At 36.4% G+C, this 22258-nt stretch overlaps 2 protein-coding genes across 2 annotated transcripts; both read right to left on the bottom strand.

Annotated features, from left to right (window-relative positions):
• Positions 1-9242: 9242 nt before the first annotated feature.
• Positions 9243-11967, bottom strand: LOC107829236 (pentatricopeptide repeat-containing protein At1g71460, chloroplastic-like). Its single transcript, XM_016656712.2, has one exon. The coding sequence runs from the start codon at positions 11780-11782 to the stop codon at positions 9752-9754; it is 2031 nt and encodes a 676-aa protein (XP_016512198.1). The 5' UTR covers positions 11783-11967; the 3' UTR covers positions 9243-9751.
• Positions 11968-12294: 327 nt separating this feature from the next.
• Positions 12295-21297, bottom strand: LOC107829233 (peroxisome biogenesis protein 22). The gene is made up of 8 exons (XM_016656710.2): positions 20995-21297; positions 18631-18867; positions 18499-18546; positions 17443-17499; positions 17265-17366; positions 16113-16178; positions 14242-14343; positions 12295-12657 (listed from the first exon to the last, which is right to left on the bottom strand). The coding sequence occupies exons 1-8, from the start codon at positions 21079-21081 to the stop codon at positions 12553-12555; spliced, it is 804 nt and encodes a 267-aa protein (XP_016512196.1). The 5' UTR covers positions 21082-21297; the 3' UTR covers positions 12295-12552.
• Positions 21298-22258: the final 961 nt, after the last annotated feature.

Below are 22258 nucleotides of genomic sequence, written 5' to 3'. Positions count from 1 at the left end.
TTTTGTCTCGTCGGGACTATTTTACCGGATACCCTACCCCTATACTAGACACACGGCCGTGCATAATTTGTTAAATATACAATACAAATCGAAAATTTTGGTATTCGGTATGCTATTTGGTTTATATTTTTAAAAAATATGATACTATTAGATATGGTATTTAGTATTTTGAAATAAAATATCGAAATACTGATACCGTACCGAAATATATATTATATTACACAAAACATGTATTATTAATTATAACATAAAAAATTTAATTTCTTTTATTTTCTAAGTTCATCAAAAAACTCTGAGCAAGTAAGAAGACATTTCTAATGATCAAATTTATATAGTTTTCTCTCACTAGGTTGATATTTGCTGGTTTTGGACAAAACTTTTGTCAACAAACGTTTTTAATTAAGAATATTATAGTCTATGACTTTATGCATTTGTTAGTATTCAAACTGAAAAAACTGAAGTTACCGAACCGAATAAACCGAAATCTGTCACGCCCCGAACCTCGGGGCGAGACCGGCACCCGGTACATTACTCAACCGAGTACTAACGGGCCTAATAGGCCAACATGATCATTTATAAACTCAAAACATAGGCCGACAAGTCCGTACAATCTTTCACGTACACGACATATGTCTACAAGCCTCTAAGAGTACATAAATGTCATAAAGGTCAGGACAGGGCCCCGCCATACTAATCAGTACATGTCCTAATCATACTAACCACATAAGCAACTCCGGAAAAAATAGAGCGCACCAACACCTTCCGCTGAGCTGATAGCCTACTTGGAGGACTCTCAACCTGTCTATCAGGACCTGCGGGCATGAAACACAGTATCCCCATGCAAAAGGGACATCAGAACGAATAATGTACCGAGTATGTAAGGCACATAACAAACATGAAAGAATTATAGAGTAAATGACTCAACCTGTAAGTCTGGATAACTCTGTAAATCATGAAATAATTATAGTGTCATGCATATGTGTATGAATGTCATATCGTGCATAGGTACATGTTTCATAATATCATCAGGCCTCTGAGGGCATCCCATCATATCATCTCGGCCACTGTGGGTAAAATTATCAACGTATACCAGCTGATCAGGTGGTGGTGCGTATATAACGTCATTACCTTTTTCCATATCCCATATACATATAATATACGCGTATATAACGTCATTTGGTCATGGGTCAATGTACATGTATAAATGCATGAAATGCATATGAAATACGTTAATAAGAATTCTCGGAATGTCATAAAAATAATATGCTTGTCGGATAAACTTTATCAAAATCGTATTTTTCTAAGACCCATGAACAAAAGCTATAATAATAATTAAGAGATAATAATATTTTTTTTTCATACGGGAAAACCATTGTGTTAGTGTTGTTAAGCCTTGCTGCTCAAATATTTCAATGATAGAATCAATAACAGAATATAAGCGGAGCAAGACGATAGATGATGGTACATTCAACCTTTTCTCTACAGCTTTAAAGGCTTTTACAATCATGTACACTTGCATATAGTCTAGCTTACTGGACTCTTTCCATTTAAGTGACTAATTACTAATTCACATGGGGAATTAAGAATATAAACACCCCTAGTATTTCTATAAATAGAGTCATCTATGGAAGTTGTGTATTTGCTCGTTTCGCTTGTGTCATATAGATCATGCCAAAAAGAAAGAAGGGATAGCCTTAACATACCTGGAGTAGGTAAATATTTGTATGATATTCTTGAAAAAGGTTACACCATGCACCGTACTCTCTTAGAATCACAAAATCCCACGTTGTTATTGTGCTAAGAAATCTTATTATTTGGAGAAATCACGTTGTAGCGTTAGAAGTGAAGAAATCATGTCTGGTTGTAGTGCTTTTTGTAGGAATTTCTAGGAAATTAATAAGAAATCACGTTGGCTAAGGTTCAAAGGTTCACGTCTGTTTGTGTTATTGTGAAAGTCATAAGTGTTGTGTTGAAAGTCTTAGATTTGAAGATGTTAGAGATGATTAATCAACAATGACTAAGAGTAAGGTATTTTGTATTTGTTTTCCACCTAATCAATCAATGACTAAGAGTCATTTGATTAAGAGTGGCTTGCTGCCACATTTTTTAGTTTAGTCAAAACTCCAATTACGCCACCACTTAATTATTAATTAATTAGATAATGTCACATTTTTCAATAATAACCAATTACCCATATAATTAAGAATTATTTCCATTTACTTAAAATACTTCTCACTTTTCACATACCTTATACACCTTACTATCATGGTCATGTGATACCTTTTATGGCACTAGTTCATAAATATCGAGTATTTTAGCTCGGGCCGTATTTTATCCCAACATGCCAAACTTGGACGAAAATTCACTTTAGTTGACTTGCTTCCCCTCTCACTTTCATGAATTTACTCATCATTTGTTTGAAATAGCATAATGCTTATAATCTCAAAATAATCTCATTTCTGAACTTTCGTCGATTAACTTACGACGAAACTTTAACATACGAAAATACGGGATGTAACATCATTCCCCTCTTTGGAACATTCGTCCTCGAATGTTGATTGATGCACTTATCATTTTCATAGCTTGTCTTCCGAATACTTCATTACTCTCTTTGCCATCTAGGCAACTGTTTTGTGATTAAATCTAAAGGTCAGGGCATTCCATCTTTTAGGCCTCTTTCCCACACCATGGCTTGTGATCGGAATCCTTCCAATCTCGTAACTGTGGTTACCTTCTATCATGCAGCCGGTACGATTCTGACCTTGCAAGTGCGCTTATGCGTCTCTTTTTTCCTTTTTCCTCCGATTTGTTTTAGCCATTACTGAAGTTCTTCGCTCGGTATTTTGTCGAACTTACGAATATTGCTATATCTTATTTCATAGACCTGGTTATCCTTTCGTATGACTTTACTGCATCTATGTAGGTCATACTATACCATAACTCTTACTTCGATTTATCGTTACTAATGTCTGCAACCAACTCTAGGTTACTTTCGTTGCTTATCCTTAAGACTGGTGGTCTAATCTCATCTCATACTGTTGAACTTTTATCCATCCATTGTTAATTCACCTCAATATTAATCTACAATATACCACTGATAACTTGAAACTTCTTACGTCATACCTTGCCACTAGAGTTTACTTTGCATCGAGGAATATTTGAAGTGATTTTCCTGATCCACTTAGGGGTGATATTGTACTTCAATGACCGTATTTTATAGCATCCCAATGCGATTCATTTACGTGGGTATTTTAATCTTGTACACTCCATGGAATCCTCTTCAAATCATTACTCAATCGAAGGCCTAAACGTCATCATTTATCCAACACAATTACACCTTCATTGTACTATCAGGGCAGTATTCCATCTCTTTTAAATGCTACTGGTCTTAGACTCATTTGAGTTCATTAAGGCTATACTGAGCTTTCTATAACTTAGAGAAACCATCAGCTCTTCATGTTTTCATGGGTTTAATCCTGAGGACTTATCTATTCTTGTCACCTTCTCACCCGCTATTTCTTATCCTTACTCCGTCTTCCTACAACCTTGTCGCTCTACCATACTTTTAGCTTGCGACCCATACATATCCATTTATACTACTCGCAGCCTTCCTTCAACTTCTTTGCACCATAGACTTCCTTGTTTTATTCTGGAATATCAAGCGAGATATCACCTCGTCTCTAACTCTTCTTTATTTTCTTAAATAGACCTCTCAGTACCTAAAAATAATAGGCTGGAAGATATGCCACTGACGACGCTGCTATCATTCCTGGATACTGAATCCCAACACTTCTAGTCTTTTACCTAAAGTATGGACCACTCACATCCTTCTACACTTGAGTATTTCGTACATTGTTCACCTTTACCTTACTACCTTAAAATTTTGCATCGTATCTTCTATCTCTTTCATGACCTCCCTTCCACATAGGTATAATTTACCTCCACAACCTGAAGCTTTATTATAATACTTGCACTTCTGGTGCATACACAAGTCGGTGGGAGCTCCATACTAAATTCTTATGAGGTTGGTATTTTCCTAACTGGCTTTATCGTAGAGCCGTTATAGAATATGATTGTTGTACTATCTCTCTTGCACCTCTGATATTAAGAGTGATTCTGCTATGTTCTCAATCATGACTCCTATAACTTCTGGGTCCAATAATCAGATTCCCGATTTACCTCATCGATGTAACTCTTTAGTTTCCTCCTTCTTCTGATCGGCCTTTATGTAGGCTTAAGTTGTCTCCCGATCTGCGATTCATGGTATTAGTTATTCTGTTTATCCTTTCATGGGCGCTGAGGAATATTCATGATACAATACTTTAACAATTTAATCCTTTGTCTATGACCTGGGCTCAATTCTTTCTTTTAACGTATACCAAAATCTTCTACGGCTGTATATGTTGTATGTATAAAACTCCAAACTCTTAAGTGCGTCCATAACATAACTAACCCTGGATCATTAATCGAATAAATCTTTTTGTTCCATCTCAGCTTTCTTCAAACGTAAGCAATTACTTTTCCTGGTCTTTTTGCCCCCTTTTTGCGTGCATACTTAACTTATCTTAGTGCCCACGCATATTGAAATTCCATACAACTCATATGACCTTGAATATCACTACTGATTTTACTTTTCGTTCATTAGCCATGGTAGGTTCCATTTTCTTATGGAGTGCATACAATGTTGTTGTGAGTTTTTTTTTTTTTTTTTTACAAGACTATTTCTTCTTCAAGTTACTATGCTTAGGTTGGAGTCTTCTGCTTTATTTCCTTAACTAGTCTTCCATTGTAGTACTTAGGGAGGACCACCTGATTCTTGCAAGGCTGCAAGCTTATTACCTTGTTTACCCGACGGAATTTTTGATGTCCTTCCTCGCCTATAATTATCTATAGTTACTTACCTCCACGCCCTTGTGCTTGTAGGTTTGCCTTTAAACTTGATATTTTTACTGTCTTCCCAGCGGCATTCTCTTTTATTTCTGTAATACTCATACGGTACCTTTTTAACTCCCCCATATGAATAGAATATATCTCGAGTATTATAATGTCATAACTACGAGGCTGAATCCCCCCTTTAGGGAAGTACTAGGATTTAGCGCTACGATGATCTATGTATAGATGTTTTACCTCATTGTCATCTTTTCACATTATCTACGACTCTTACCCGCCTTGCGGTAATTCTTCTGCACTAAGGACAACAAAATTCCTTACCCACGAGGGTGACACTTAATGTAACTGGCACACTTAGTCCTTTAAGCTTAACTTTGCTCACATTGCTTCCTTTTAGGAAATCTTCCTCCTGAATGACCTTTCTCTGAATTCCTCATGAATATTCTTCTGTTGTCCATTCTTTTATCTCCGGAACTAAATCTAAAATTCTCATGATGCCGACTATTATCAAATCACCCAGTCCCTAATTCATGTTTAGTTTATCTTTTTCACCAATCCATACTGGTTTCTATTACTTTGGGGTCTAACTTTTCCTTCGGTTAATCACGTTAGAGTCGCGAACTTATTTCTCGAAATGAGGATGTGATTGTATAGCCTATACTCTCTTGTTGTCTTAAGGACCATCACCTCCCGTCTCCTTTTTTCATTTGACTATAGATTTTGTAACACTCTACTGTTGCCATCCATGTATCACATCTCACTCATAATGCTTCATTATCCCTCTTCGTACTTCCCTGCTAATATTTCTATTTATTACTTTATCCTGAAAACTTTAACAAGACATTCTTTCACTTTTTACCTTCCCTTGCTCTATCTACTGGCTCTTCGGGCTGCCTAACATTCTCCCTCTACTAGGGACGGGAGCCATACTAAGGTAATATTTATCCCTTCAAGGTTTCCAGTTCCTATCTTTGCAGTACTCATATCTAGCTGTACTATTTTAGTGTGCACCATTTGGGTGTCTCACAAGGAGATCTATTAGCACATTTGAAATATCCTTCTGAAATGTCAACTAACGCAAACAATTTATCCACCATTTTAGCTCACTCTAACCCACTCAGATTGGTGTGGCTAATTATACATACCTTTGTTACTGTTGAAGGTAACTCAAAATGCTTATATCTCTCTCTTCCTGAATGGTAAATAAGGATAATCTTTATTAACTGGGTACCTCGTACCCTTCTTCACCTTGCTTCTTTTACTTGTTGCAACTCGTGTCTAACTTTCGATTCCGTTATTCCTTTTTACCGTAAGAGTGGATAAGTATTCTTTCCTAAAAGCTCCTTATCAAGAACCGTATACCTTTTAGTACACGCATGATCTGCTGAAGACCTCTCATTTACTCATCATAAGCAAGATGCAAAATCGAGTTACCTCTAACTCAATACTTCCACAGCTATATCTCTTATCGATCGTCTTTCTGAATGTAGGCATCGTCTTATTACGAATAGAAGTTCGGGATTTAAATTCTTATAAGTGAGCTCTACCACACGATCTAGAGTAAGAGGAAAGAGTGGCAGTCCTAAATGCCATGTAGCCTCCTGCTTATAAGTGTGGTACACAACACACTTATAAAATAAGACTCTACTAGACACGGCTTGTAGACTCCCTAGGATAAAACTGCTCTGATACCACTTTTGTCACGCCCCGAACCTGGGGGCGAGACAAACACCCGGTACCTTACTCAACCGAGTACTAACGTAATGTATCTTTCTTATTACATCATCATATACACGTGCCATACGGGGCTAATAGGCCAACATGATCATTTATAAACTCAAAACATAGGCCGACAAGTCCGTACAATCTTTCACGTACACGACATATGTCTACAAGCCTTTAAAAGTACATAAATGTCATAAAGGTCGGAACAGGGTCCCGCTATACTAATCAGTACATGTCCTAATCATACTAACCACATAAGCAACTTCGGAGCAAATGGAGCGCACCAACACCTTCCGCTGAGCTGATAGTCTACTTGGAGGACTCTCGACCTCTCTATCAGAACCTGCGGGCATGAAACGCAGCGTCCACACGCAAAAGAGACGTCAGTACGAATAATATACCGAGTATGTAAGGTACATAACAGACATGGAAGAATTATAGAGTAAATGACTCAACCTATAAGTCTGGATAAATCTGTAAATCATGAAATAATTATAGTGTCATGCATATGCGTATGAATGTTATATCGTGCATATGTACATGTTTCATAACATCATCAGGCCTCTGAGGGCATCCCATCATATCATCTCAGCCACTGTGGGCAAAATCATTAACGTATACCAGCTGATCGGGTGGTGGTGCGTATATAACGCTATTACCTTTTCCCATATCCCATATACATATAATATACGCGTATATAACGCCATTTGGTCATGTGTCAATGTACATGTATAAATGCATGAAATGCATAAGAAATACGTTAATAAGATTTCTCAAAATATCATAAAAATAATATGCCCGTCGGATAAACTTTATCAAATACGTATTTTTCTGAGACCCATGAACAAAAGCTATAATAATAATTCACATGGAGAATAATAATATTTTTTTTCATATGGGAAAACCATTGTGTTAGTGTTGTTAAGCCTTGCTGCTCAAATATTTCAATGATAAGAGAATCAATAACAGAATATAAGCGAAGCAAGACGATACATGATGGTACATTCAACCTTTTCTCTACAACTTTAAAGGCTTTTACAATCATGTACACTTGCATACAGTCTAGCTTACTGGACTCTTTCCATTTCAGCGATAGATTGCTCAATTATGGCTTATATTTATATGTTATCTCTCTTTTTTCCTTGTGCTGTGACTAATTACTAATTCACATGGGGAATCAAGAATATAGACACCCCTAGTATTTTTATAAATGGAGTTATTTATGAAAGTTGTGTATTTGCTCGTTTCGCTTGTGTCGTATAGATCATGCCAAAAAGAAAGAAGGGATAGCCTTAACATACCTGGAGTGGGTAAAAAATCCGTATGATATTCTTGGAAAAGGTTGCACCATGCACCGTACTCCTTTAGAATCACAAAATCCCACGTTGCTACTGTACTAAGAAATCTTATTGTTTGAAGAAATCACGTTGTAGCGTTAGAAGTGAAGAAATCATGTCTGGTTGTAGTGCTTTTTGTAGGAATTTGTAGGAAATTAATAAGAAATCACGTTGGCTAAGGTGCAAAGGTTCACGTCTGTTTGTGTTGTAGTGAAAGTCTTAAGTGTTGTGTTGAAAGTCTTAAATTTGAAGATGTTAGAGATGATTAATCAACAATGACTAAGAGTAAGGTATTTTGTATTTGTTTGCCACCTAATCAATCAATGACTAAGAGTCATTTGATTAAGAGTGGCTTGCTGCCACGTTTTTGAGTTTAGTCAAAACTCCAATTACTCCGCCCCTTAATTATTAATTAACTAGGTAATGTCTTATTTCCCAATAATAACCAATTACCCATATAATTAAGAATTATTTCCATTTACTTAAAATACTTCTCACTTTTCACATACCTTATACACCTTACTATCATGGTCATGTGGTACCTTATATGACACTAGTCCATAAATACCGAGTATTTTAGCTCGGCCGTATTTTATCCCAACATGCCAAACTTGGACGAAAATTCACTTTCTTTGACTTGCTTCCCCTCTCACTTTCACGAATTTACTCATCACTTGTTTGAAATAGCATAATGCTTATAATCTCAAAATAATCTCATTCCCGAACTTTCGTCGATTAACTTTCGACGAAACTTTAAAATACGAAAATACGTGATGTAACAAAATCAAAAGGAGAAAAACCGAACCATACCGAATTTAATTAGGTACGGTATTGGTATAGCATTTTAAGAAATCAAGTATCGAAAATATCGAACCGAAATATCTAAAGGCCGTACCGTATCGACCGACGAACACCCCTACTAGCACAGTTCTTCACCCACCTTAGGGTGTTGGGTGTGACCTTCTACTTCATTTTATTTTTCATTTTTCCTGTAAAATTATTCTTTTTATTTTTAATAGGTATATCATTTTGAGATTTAATTGAATTCTCTTATATTTTTAGTCATCTTGGCACTATTGTTGAAAATTAAAAGGAGTAATTTAGTAATCTCTAGAGTTTTGCTCCATCTAGAAGAAAAACCGTAGTACTTTCACATTGTTTGACCGAAAAATTAATAGTAACAAAGTTACGCATATTGAAATTTCTCGCGCTATGACAGAAATGAGCACACAAAAATGAGGATAGATGAACAATTGTGCATGAATAAAATGATAGAGATGTCGCCGCTAGTTTGATGAATGACATTGTGGATTTCAAACATTATACAACCTGCTATTTTCACAGCAAAATTAAGTATGATCATGGTGCTGTCTGATTTTTCTAAGATTGCTTCTCTTGACCTTAAGCCGTCACTCACTAAGTGGCTTAAAGTTTAGAAGCTGACAGTAGATTTACAAATACAGAGTTTTATACAACAAAGCTTATGCTAGAATTGCTAGAATGGCGCTATGGAAGGGTATGACCAGCACCATTTGAATCTGCATTAACATCTTCCACTAGATACATATCAAAGTAATCACTGCCATGAGAAGTGGCACATTCCCAAACACAGCATCTCATTTCAAAGGTCCTTTCTCATGCTCCTTATGTGAAACCTTTCAGTTTGAGGAACTATTAGTCTTCCCACCAATGTTGATTGAAAGAGAACAGCAGAATCTACTGCAGGCCAATGGTTTGTGTCTACTGTATGCATAACCACGTCTCATCAACATGCAATAAAGACAATTTTCCCCTCTAACTCATGCCAAGGATTGCTTGAGAAGCACAAACTTTTCAGCCTCCTCAATGCGACCAACATGATGCAGAAGGTTAATAATGCTAGTATAATGGTCTTCAGATGCCTTTATCTTATATTTTCGTGTCATCATAGTGAAGAATTGACATCCCTCATCAGCAAATCCAGCTTGCTCACAAATAGAGAAAACAACTTTAAAAGTAAAATGGTTTGGGTTAAACCCCTTCAATATCATCTGCTTAAACACGCTTATTGCTTCTCCATATTGGCCATTCAATCCATAAGCTTCAATAATAGCAGTCCAAGTCATAGATCCTTTGACAGCTATTGCATAAAAGGAAATCCTCGATTTATCAATTGCACCACAACCCCCATACATCTTCACAAGTTCTGCAGAAACAAAAGGTACAGATGCTATATCTTTCTTCAGAATTTGACCATGTACTTCTCTCCCAAGTTTCAAAAGTCTTAATTTTCCACAAACACTTAAAACCCTTCCCATTGCAACAGAGTCTGCCCGGTGCTTTGACAACTGCATTGACCGAAAAACAGCAAGTGCTTCCTCCAGACACCCAGAGTCAATATATGAATCCATCATGGCTGTCCATGATATAACATTCCTCTTCTCCATGCTCGCAAAAACTCTAGATGAATATTGAAGCAAACCACACTTTGAGTACATCATCATTAGGGAAGTAGCTACAGATGCATTAGGCAAAAAACCATTTTTCACTGCATAAGCATGAATCTCTTTCCCTTGCTTTAATACTTTCAGTTTCCCACAAACAGGGAGGACGGTGGCGACAGTTACAAGATCAGGCTTAAAACCTTCTTGTTGCATCCACACAACTGATCTCAACGCCTGCTCGAGTCTCCCGTTTAAGATGTAACCCGAGATTAGAGCAGTCCAAGAAATTGCATTCCTCTCTTTTGACCCATAAAACACCTTTCTTCCTGATACTATATCTCCGCACTTGGAATACATATCAACTAAGGCAGATTGAATGAACAACTGCTTAGAGTATTCCTTTGTCTTGATCACATAAGCATGTACCTCTTGGCCAAGTTTTCTTGCCCATACTTCTCCAATAACCGGAAGAATAGTTGTTAGAATAACAGAATTCACCTCTAGCCCTTCCTTTATCATCGATCTTGTATACTCCAATGCCTCCCTTTGCAGCCTATTATGAGCAAAACCAGCTATCATCGCACCCCACATAACTACATCCCTCTCCTCAACCTCCTCAAACATGCGATGAGCAAGCCTAACCTTGCCACACTTGAAATACATGTCAATCAAACTAGTCCTAATTATGTCACTTCCTAAAAAACCATTCTTGATCAAAATTCCATGAGTTTTCAAACCTTGAAAAAGCGCACTAGCACCAGCAAAACTCTTGATCAAACAAGAGAAACTATACACATTCAACTCCACTCCCGATACCCGCATATCCGAAAATGTACCCAGGACATCACGATACTTACGTCCACCCAATACCACATTGCCCCTAAGCAATGCATTCCACGGGTACACACTTCTAACAGGCATTTCATCAAACACCTTTTTCGCATCTTCAACACACCCACAAGCTGTATACATGTGGACAATCTTAGTTTGTAGAAACTCATTATTTCCGAGGCCATTAATTCTTATATGGGTATGCACAATTTTAGCAGCACTTAAGGATTTCAAACGAACACAAGCAGCTATAAGTGAAGCAAATGTGGTGGGATTTACGGGAATACCACGATGGTCTAAATAGTCAAGAATGGTAAGTGCTTCTTTGAGCTTGTTTTGGTGGGCAAATCTTTGAATGTCTTTGTAAATGGCATGTGGGTTCTTTGTGTGGACTGATAATAAGTTGGGCAAATTGCTGTGTTTTGGGTATTTGTTGGGCAAATGTTGTTCTTTTAAGTGACGAGAGAATCGTAGATTGTTTACATTATTTGTACGAAAAGAGCGAGGGTCTTGGGAATTTGGAGGATGTTTTAGGTTGGTTTTTGAGGGGAGCGGAATAAGGTTGCAGCTGGTCATCGATTCAGTGAACAGAGTGAATTCAGTTGGTCGTTTGGAACTGAAGATAAGATTTTTCCAATTTATAGTGGCTAAAATAAAATAAATACCTGAATGTTTTTGGCGCTAGTGGTACATACAAAATTGCAAATGCTACTATCCGACGCCAGGTAACCGCATTATGCTTGTACCATTTAGCCTTCAATGCTTTCTAGCTGATCAATTCTTTTTACACGAAATAACAATCGAACTATTTCTTTATGTCAGCTTTGTTAATTGCATTATTCAACTAAATACATTTTTTCTTCAGTTAATTTAAACATACAGATTTGGCTCCTGAATCTAACGGAACTAAAATACTATACTGGAATCATTTTTTAGAAGTGAGAATTTAAAAAGAAAAACATTAAAGTTGTAGGGGTGGAGCTACGATCTCCAAATAATTTGGATAGATAGCAACGTAGGCGCGAGTTCGGGACTTTGTAGAGTAAGCGAAAACAAATACTAGTACATTATAATGGCACTCACGTCTATGCTTGAAAAAAGAGGAGATATTGATACACAGCAAATTGATGGATTTGTTCAGACAATACCAGTGTTACAAATAGTGCCCTTTAACCTCAAACTATGAAGCTGTAGGTACCAAGAAAAACAATTAAAAATGAGAAGTCAAACATATGGAAATTTCTCACATGCCGAAGAGAGTTAAGAGGAGAAGAAAAGGAAAAAGAAAAAGAAAAAGAAAAAAAACTAAAATAAACGAAATTTGCTAGAGCTCTTGTTGGTTGCATCTAAACAGTTCCAAAGAACTGCTCCAATGATGTTGAGTTGAACACATTGATTGCTGTTCTTTCTGGCTTGGTAGCTGAAACGTGTAGCTGATATTTGATGAATCTCTGCAACCAGTAAAGAATTAAACATCATTAGGTATAATAAAACAGAAGATACATTGGATCACAAACGCGCTTTGTAAAGAAGCAAGACAAGTAACTTCGTACACGAATGTGGCATTCACATTGTCACAAAATAGTTTGTAAGCCGTCGAGACGGAAAATATCAATATGTTTTAACTCTAAGCAGCTTATCTGCCCCACCAATGTATTAGCAATGGTACCATGGAACGCTGTAAGACTAAACAAATTGCTTCTGCTCCACCAACACCAGCTTTATTTTTAATACATCCAAAATAAAACCATGTTTCTCCCAACTAACCTAAAATATTGATTATGGATGCATGCCTTACACATGCACACTTCATATCAATGATCTTAAATGTATAAAAGTGCCATTATTTGCATAAGAAGTTTCGGGTAGTAGGTAAGGGGAAGAAAATGGAAAATTGAGTCTTCAAATATTTCACGTTGAGGAACCAATCTTAACATTTCTGTCTGCGCACACATGCTGGTCAGCATGCACTCCCGTAAATGAAGATACTCAAATGCAAAAACCACTACTCTATCCCTCTCATCTAGTCCCAATATCTCCTTCATTATGGTCTCCTCATTTACGATGAGCAACAACTATCACTTTAATCTCAAACTAGATAGGATCGACTATACAAATCCTCTACATTCATTCCATTCTTTTTTTATAACCGTGGTGTCCGAGCCAACTTGTGCACACCTCGACTAATTCCATGGGATACCTGTCGTCTCTACCATTAACAGATACCAGGTAACTCTAACCACCAAGGCTTGGACAAATGGGAAGAAATCACCTAGTGTTTTTTGCCTCCGCTGGGATTTGGACCTGAGACTTCTCACCCACTGAACTGACCACTAGGCCATACCCTTGGGTGCCTATATTCATTTCATTCTAGTTGGACCATTCATCCAATACTCAATAATTATCTTCCAAGAAATATTAGAGGTTCTCTAAATCTTACACTTATCCTTGCATTGACATTTTATTTGATCTCAAATTAGTAGGATCGGCTATAGATCCCTGCATCCATTCCATAACATTTGAACTATTTCATTCTGGTACTCAATAATTATCCATTAAAACAAATTAGAGGTTCTTAAAAAAAGAGATTCTCGAAATTTTATACTTATCCCGCACTGACATATTTCATTTACAACCAGCATGGTGCACAAATTATAGCTAATGGATAACCTCTGCAATTGCAATATGAATTGAATCCAAATTGCTAGCAAACTGCGTCTTTAACAGAAGGTATGGAAGGATAAGGAAAATTTAAAGATTAATTTGAGCAATAGTAGAAAGAGATTGCAAAAATTAATTAGAGCAGTAGTAGAATAGTAGAAAGAGATTGCAAAATTAATTAGAGCAGTAGTAGAATGATACCATTACAAACAGAGAAGCGGAGAAGAAGAAACACATAACAGATCAATGGTTGGATTTATCATCTGAACTATTTACACTTTTCAGCTGATTAATTACTTTTATTGAAAGAACAAACAATTAACATGATGATGAGCTCATTGATCAAGTTCTTAGTCAAAGGAAATGAAGAGTACCGCTAGCTGAAAAGTGATTTCCGGATTTGTATCTATGTGCCAATCAGGTTCTAGTTGTCGAACAAAGGATGTGCGTCCAATCTCAGTGCTACAAAATAGAACCTGCATTTCCAGTCTTATCAGTAACATACGATGCATAAAACTAGACAAAAAAATTATGAGGACAAAAATAAGTCTACTTTGACCAAGAACTTGATGGACATCAATTAGAAGATACAACAACAACAACCCAGTAAAATTCCACTGTCTGGGGAGGGTGGTGTGTACGCAGACCTTACCCCTACCCCAAAGGAGCAGAGAGGCTGTTTCCGAAAGACCCTCGGCTATCAATTAGAAGATAGAGATTTGTAAAATGGAAAGCATCACAGGAAATCAGAATTTCCCTCGCAATCTACATTTTTCAAATGGAAAAAAGAAATCTTTTTTGAAATGGAATTTCCCTCGCAATTTACATTCTTGATGTGACATCCTGCCGACTTACTTTTGCACCTCTTCACATTTCAAACCAATATCTTTAACTCTTCTATGTCAAACTTGACATGATAATCAATTAGAACATTTATTCTTAATCTGCATCACACTAGGTCATTACTGGGGAGATGAAGGGCAGTTCAACAGGAAAAAAAAAAAAAATCACTGAAGGTAGTCTATACAGAAGTTAAAAAAAAAGGGTAGTCTATACAAAAGCCAACTTGACATGGAACTAAAACAAACAGTAGAAGGCACAAACAGAGGCACTAGCTGTGAATGAAGACTGATAGACGTGAAGGCACTTAGCTCTCCCCTTCCCCCCACCAAAAAAAAACAAAAAGAAAAAAGGCAAAATCTGAGCTTCTTTTAACTATTAATATGGTGAAAATTGTGAGACTTCCTTTTCTTTTGCTTCCTCCTAGCTGCAAACCAACATATTCACATGAGTAATGGTATGTACCTGCCAACTAAGGATGTCCAATGAACTCTGTTGACAATCATTTATTAGGTTATGGCGCCTTAACTTTTGCGTTAGAAGTTACTATGGCATCTGAGCCAATAGCCATCAATTACTATTCAGATGATTCAATTTGCAAATATTCAATCCTCACTCACACATAGACGGACACATTTTCTTCTTAGTAATCAATTCTACATATTCCCTTGCATTTAAAATGTAGTATCTGCAAACTCGGTGGATAATGGACCCATCCATCTATCCATCTCCACTTAAATACCTGCCATATGTCTACAGTAGGTTTTGAACTCGTGACCTACACCTAACCCACACATCATACGCTGCGCTCGTATCACTAGACCAAAGCCCTATGGGCCATCTGGAGTGTATTTCAATTTCATGTTAATTCATATTCTTCTTGCACTTACTCTGTAAAGTTTAACTCACACTAGTCCACTAAAAAGTTTTAAGAGAAACACCACATAAGTTGAATGTGACTTACCATCATCAACATTTTTTAAGAGAATTCATTTATATTCATGGGATTCTGTTATTCTTTCTTTCTTTTTGTTTTCATTTTTCATTTTTTTGGGTGGATCATAAAGGGATTTCATCATTCTTGGATTTCAGGTAACATGTCTGCCTAGCTAGAAAAAGATCCCTCAGATGAAAAAGGAAAAGAGAACAGGAAAAATAGATTGCGACCAGCCAAACAAAACTGGAAAAAAGTTCACCTATCCACACCATAGATGAAACTTCGATGAGCTCAGGTTATTAGAGAAAGAACATACATTAACAAGCAACTATGCATCCCTAAATGTGCAGCAAACAGTTGGAAAAGGGAACAAGTCGATCTTTTCTCGTAAGAGAAACCGAAAGGTTAACAATGTATCAACACGGTTTGCTTCTTCTTACAGATGGTTAAAAGCTATTTAGCTGCTACCTTGTCTTTGACCAGGCCGCCAGATGTAAATACTCCAGCATTCTCTAAAGCTAGGAGGACTTTTCTCTGCACATATAAGCTCATACCATGAATATGTATAGAAATAAACAATGTAAATGTTGATAGACATGCAGATTCATCATACACAGCATTTACACATTCTGAAATAATGCCCACATGTTTAAGAATTTGTGGCTGCTAAAAATGACAAGGTGGCTAGCAAGCATAGTGCAAGATATACAACCCAACATGAATTTAAGCTTTTGCTCGAGGAAATCCTAAAAAGGGAACATAAATCTTAAAATTCTAGTTTGAGGATTCATGCAAGTTCAACAAAGCAAAATACTGAAAGTCACAACGTACTGTACCTGCTAATTGGAAAAACTTAAGTTGTGCATCCCCACATTAGAGTTTGAGTTCTGGTTCTCCTTTTAGGATTTCTCTAAGTCTCACTCTTAAGAATTTGGTCCATGTTTTTGTAAGGTTTTCTACTTTTTGGGTATACTTATTGTATACGGGCTTGTTTTCGCCCTTATTAATGAACTTTATTACCTTATCAAAAATAAAAATAAAAAATTGGTCCATGTTCCAAACTCCGAGCAGACATAGAAAAGTTGCATGACCAGGAATTTGCAAATGAGAAATCCCAAAAGGAAAGCCAAATACAATGCCATCTCAGAATCAATTGGCTCTGACTCAAATCTTGCACGGTGCTTCATGGTAGGCACTTAGGCAAGAACAAAATGGTCTCGAGTTTGAGCTCTAGAAAAGAAATTTATGAAAATTAACAAAGACCAATAAGTGAAGTCTTTGCCACTATAAAGGCACGGCAGGATGATTCTAGGTTGATCTATACCATTGTCGAACTGTAGTCTTTTTTATCTTGCTGAAAGAAACTAATTGCATCTCTTCAGATTTTCAATTTAGGATGACTTTAGAGAGCTAATTTGTTCTGTGCAGAAAGCTAATGAATCATGCCCACAAAAGTTGGTATCCCCCCCAACCCATTTCTTCTGAAAAAAGGACATAAAATGGCATCTCTAATCTCTCCATAATATTATTCGCTCTGAAACAGGCAACCAGGATATAATAAGGGTTTGCATCAGTGACAATCAGAAATTAACAAATATAATATATAGAGTGAGCACTTACTTCACTTTCATCATCAAGAACTCTTTCCATGAGATAAAGGTCACAAAATTTGGTGATTTCGAGTAACACTTCGAGCACAGAGGATCGTACAGTAGCTTGTTGCTGTCAAGACAAAGTATAAACAACGTCAACAGCATCTATACACCGGTCCATAATCAATACCTGAAATAATAATTACCTGAAGCTCCTCTGGGTTAGTTTCCTCCAAGATCACTCCAAGCAACCTACATGTCACCTGTAATTAAAAACCATATCCAAATCACGTGTCTTATTGGTGCTGCCATCTAGAAAGCCATTAGAATCCACCATTACCAAACAAATTATTAAGAAAGATTCTTATCTACTTAAGCCTGAAGAGAACTCCTGGATTGATTCTTTCTCCAAAAATTAGGTCGCATAATATATGGTTCTCTTCAAATTGAGGTACAGACCAATCCTACCACATACTTCAAGATGTAACAGGAGCAGATTCGCTAATTATATAAGCATTCTTATCAATGTACCTATAAGGGTACAAAAAGATAAAGGATGACACAGAACAGTCCATAACCCTTCCCCCAACTTCCAAGAATCTGGGTTGTCATGGGGGAAAAACTTTAATTAATTCGGCAATTCAACAACATTTCAGAATTCCGCTACTACAGCCTTGAAGACTCCTGTTAAACATTAAGTCCCACCGGACTTCCTCTCCTTGGAACCTCAGAGACTGTTGGAATGTCATCTCCTCCTGGCATAAATTTTACAGATGCTCGAAAGCGAAGTCTCCGAATTTTTCCAGCATCACATGTGTCCCCAAAAATTGACCGTGCTCCCTTCCTCTACCTTGAGAGTGGTGTCACCTCTAAGTTCTTCCCACCCGTTCGAAATGTTTCTCTACAGGCCGCACCCGAAAGGGTGTGTGATGTTTTTAGTCCTCTAGCCGTTCCCCCTCCACAATCCCATATTTCTTTGCTATTATTTTAGAATGTGCTCCTCAATCCCGACTATCTCTTTAATCAATATTATGTATGTTACATAAAAAATCTGTCATCACCAATCCATCATAAGCAAGCAAAACCTGGATTTCCAATAGATTAATGTATTCTCACCTGTATGCTAGCTGAAAGGGCTGGATGCATTAAATAATTTCGAATACATTTTTCTATTTATTTGCGGATACAAAAGAAGGAATGCAATATGAGGTACTCAATCCAATCACTTAATACATAACAATAGAAGAAATGAAGAAATATACCTTCCTCCCTTCACTCAACCTTTGCCTAACTATCTGCCCAAGTGTTGGCTGCAAAAAGACTAGGAAAAGTCAGTTATACACCAATTACAATTGGTTAATACTGCGGCATTGTGGAGAACAGTTGCTATCTACCTTTACTGGCTGAAAGAACTCATCAATAACATTTTGAGCATCTGAATCCTCAGAAGAAGGGGTAACTCCTGAAGTTGCTACATTTGCACTTGAATGATTTCTTACACCAGAACTACTAGACGTAGCAGCTTGTCGCTTTGGAAACCTCCTTTGTGGTCCACTAGGTGATCTCCACAGTCTCCAGGTGAAAACTACTGCAAATGCAAGACCTGCTATAGCCCCTACGGATCTTGAATCCTGCATTTACCAAATAGCTCTTACCATCATATTACAGAAAAAAGCAGTACAACATTTTGATAGATCCTTCATGTGATGAAGGAACAGACCAACCTATTCAAAATGCTAGGAGAAGAGTATATTAAATGTTATACAGCAACTTATATCCAGAAAGTCTTTATTTGCAAAAAATTAGGGAAATAACAGATTATTGGATTGTGGAGAACACAAATTGCTAAGTTAACACCCACAGCCTTCCCCAGCTCTGCAAGTGGTGTGAATGATTTGGCCACCCACACTTTAGAAGTGTTGCCTTTCTGCATCCTATGTTACATGCACTGCCTTCGAGAATGCTGCAAGATGTATGAACGATTTGGCGAGTCACACTTTAAAAAGTGTAGCTTAGAGTTAAAACTCTTCATGCCATTTGATTTGTAACTTGCTTAATTGACCCTTCAATATCTATCATTTTTATTTCATTTAATGATGATGTTCAATCTGAGAATTGCAAAAGAATGCACTTAACAGGGAAACCACGACCCAAAAGAAAAAGGACAATTGAAACGGTCCAGGAAAAAAGAAACTCTGGAAAGATAAATAGGGGGCTATCCACATTGGCCCAAACCAAAATTTCATAATATTATTGCAGAACTGAAGTTCTATACTTTTGCAATTGAAAATTGAAAATAAAATTCAATTGAGCATACTAGAGAGTCCTCGTTGAGTGGCATCATTCTCTTGGTTACCTCAGGATATGGTAATTAAATAGATAACGGAAACAAGAAGTTATTTGCAATCTGATGAACAAACAAAGCTACAATAAGTGTCATAGTAAAGAAAATAGTTGGTAATCATAACTTCACCCAATCTCTTAATCTGTGAGACTAAAACCAGAAACCAGCAATGTTATCGGATAAGCCCGTGTTTCTCCGTTTTTTCTTTTCCTCCTTTTTTTATAACCGGGAAATTCCCAAGGGCCAGTGACACACGATTAGAAACCCGAGTCTCTCAACTTTTTCCCCTCACTTGTTTTTCTCCTCCACCCTCAGCTTCGGCAGCTTAAACTGCCTTTAGCAGCTACTAGAATCGTAATCTTTGCATCCAAATCAAGGTCATTGTGGAAGGTTAATTAAATTGCCAGAACGCAAGTAGCGGAGAGGTTATGCATAGGGATATAATGAGGTCATGAAGATAAAGAAAGAACGGATTTGGCATTTGAAAGAACTGCTTAAACATGAGAACGTGTGAAGATGAACAAGAAATAGTACTGTAGAGAACAACGTGAGACAAGAACTGGAAGAAGAGAAGACAATGGAAAGACCAATAGTTGGGGAGAAAAAAACACAAAATTAAAGAAAAACAAACACCCATCAAATAATGAAATGCATTTTATTTTTAAGAAAAAAATGGGAGAAACTCTATTGGAACTGTAAGTCTGTAACCAGAAATCACAACTTAGCAGTAAGAATAGAAAGCAATATTAGTATCAAGAACAAGGAGCAACTTTTCACTAGACAAGCTTAATCAATTTAGAAACTTGGGGACTACATTTAACCAAGATTTTTTCTTTTGTTAACTAGAAATCACCACAGGCCACTAGCGTACGGTATGAAATAATGAGCCTGCTCCTCTACCCTTCTCCGCTTAACTACCAACCCTTTGGCTCCTAAACTCAATGAACAGGTCGCTTTCCAAATCTACATCAGTCTAAGCTTGAAATGACAAACGACCTTATCGCAATTATATAGTAACTTAATATTACTCCTATAACATTTGAGCTACTATTGTTAGAGATATTTGATCATAATCATCTCTTCATCATTTCAAAATTAACCCTTCGTAATCTGAATTCCCCAATTCAAGCGTCTATTAACTCATAGAATAAGACAGGCACTCCTCACGTTGGTCGTACATACTAAGTAGTACTTCTCATCCAAAAGAGACAAAACTACCTTAAGCAAAACAGAACTTCAGTGACCTAACTAGCACACTCCAGATAGAATTTCTAAAATTTATAGAAATCGAAGATAAATAACTGGATTTCAAGCATATTAAAACCTTACTTTTTATCAATTAAAATTATTCAATGCTTAATTCACAAGCAAAACATATTAAAATTGGAGAGAGAGAAAGAGAAAGAGGAAGAACCAGAGAGTGGAGGAGATTAGAAATCTTGACGGTCAAGAAAGCGCCGAATCGCTTGATGAGCTGAAGGAAATCGTCTTTATCAGCCATGTTATTTTGTACTAGTAATTATTACTATATCAATTCAGCAAATTTGGTTCTTCGTCGTCGTCGGGTTGAGCTTTCCGATGATAGATAAATCAAGCTTTCAGCTTTTCCGGTGGTCTCCACCGTGACTTAATAGTCCAAGTTTTTGATCGAAATAAAGAGAAAAACGGTGAATATGAAATTTCCAGGTAAAATAAAAAGAAAAAAAACACAACCTTCGAGGAGAATGGGGATAGCATATTCTCCTTTTTAGTTTCTTTTTATTTTTCTGGCAATTAAAGAAAAATTGATAAGTATGAATTAAAACATAGGTAGTATCTTATTTTCTTGAAATAAATGAGTCACTATTTTATTTAGTATTTGAAGTTGAGCAAATTTTTTAATCAAATAGTATTACTTTGTGTCTAGGAAAGGAGTTTTATTTTTATCCGTGCCCCTTAATAAAGTTTCAGTTTAAAGTTTAAATCATAGTTAAAAGTTGAAAATAAGTTTGAACTTTTTTCTAGAAATTTCTGGATTTATGGAGTCCACTTATTTCATACAATAGCTATGTTAATTGCAAGGCAAAATTGGAGATGATTTACTAAGGATAACAACAATACGAATGAACCAAAAGTGTATTATAAAACAAAACTGAGCAATTTCGAATAGTATATAAGCAACTTGATCCTTTACTCTATTTTCATTTTGATAACAATTAAGTAATTGATAAAGTACCTTCTTATATACTCTTAACTCTACATTATACGGCACTATTACTATTTAAGAGGTATATTTTTAATACAATATTGTTCAAGTTAATTTGAGTGTACCTCAATTATTTTACTGTATATACTACTTTTTCACTTGAATAAATACAGAATAAGTGGACAAATATAATAACACCATTACTAAAATCAGCTACTTCAAAAAAAAGTAAACACAAAATAAGGCTGTTTGGCTAGTGTAGTCTCCTTTAGTTAATTAACCATAAAAAATATTGATAATTAAATCAAACAGGCCATTAACATATTGAACCTTAATCCTTGCAACTAATTAGTAACCAAGCTGTTAATTTGTAAACTCTTATTCAACTCTTGCAATTATTACCCCAATCTAACTAGTATTCGAACAATATATGTTTTTAACACAGATTAAATGAAAAACAAAACACAATGGTATGATCCTTTTTTTTTTTTTT

Source organism: Nicotiana tabacum, chromosome 2 (genome assembly GCF_000715075.1).
Source record: "Nicotiana tabacum cultivar K326 chromosome 2, ASM71507v2, whole genome shotgun sequence".
Lineage (NCBI taxonomy): Eukaryota > Viridiplantae > Streptophyta > Magnoliopsida > Solanales > Solanaceae > Nicotiana > Nicotiana tabacum.
Note: the sequence above shows the minus strand (reverse complement) of the source record. Positions and strands in the feature narration are given on the sequence as shown.

Coding starts and splice junctions, on each gene's coding strand:
- LOC107829233 (XM_016656710.2), bottom strand. CDS start 21,081: ATGGCTGATAAAGACGATTTCCTTCAGCTCATCAAGCGATTCGGCGCT. Junction 18,547..18,630: donor AGTTCTTTCAGCCAGTAAAG/GTAGATAGCAAC, acceptor GTCTTTTTGCAG/CCAACACTTGGGCAGATAGT. Junction 17,367..17,442: donor CTAACCCAGAGGAGCTTCAG/GTAATTATTATT, acceptor TTGTCTTGACAG/CAACAAGCTACTGTACGATC.
- LOC107829236 (XM_016656712.2), bottom strand. CDS start 11,782: ATGACCAGCTGCAACCTTATTCCGCTCCCCTCAAAAACCAACCTAAAA.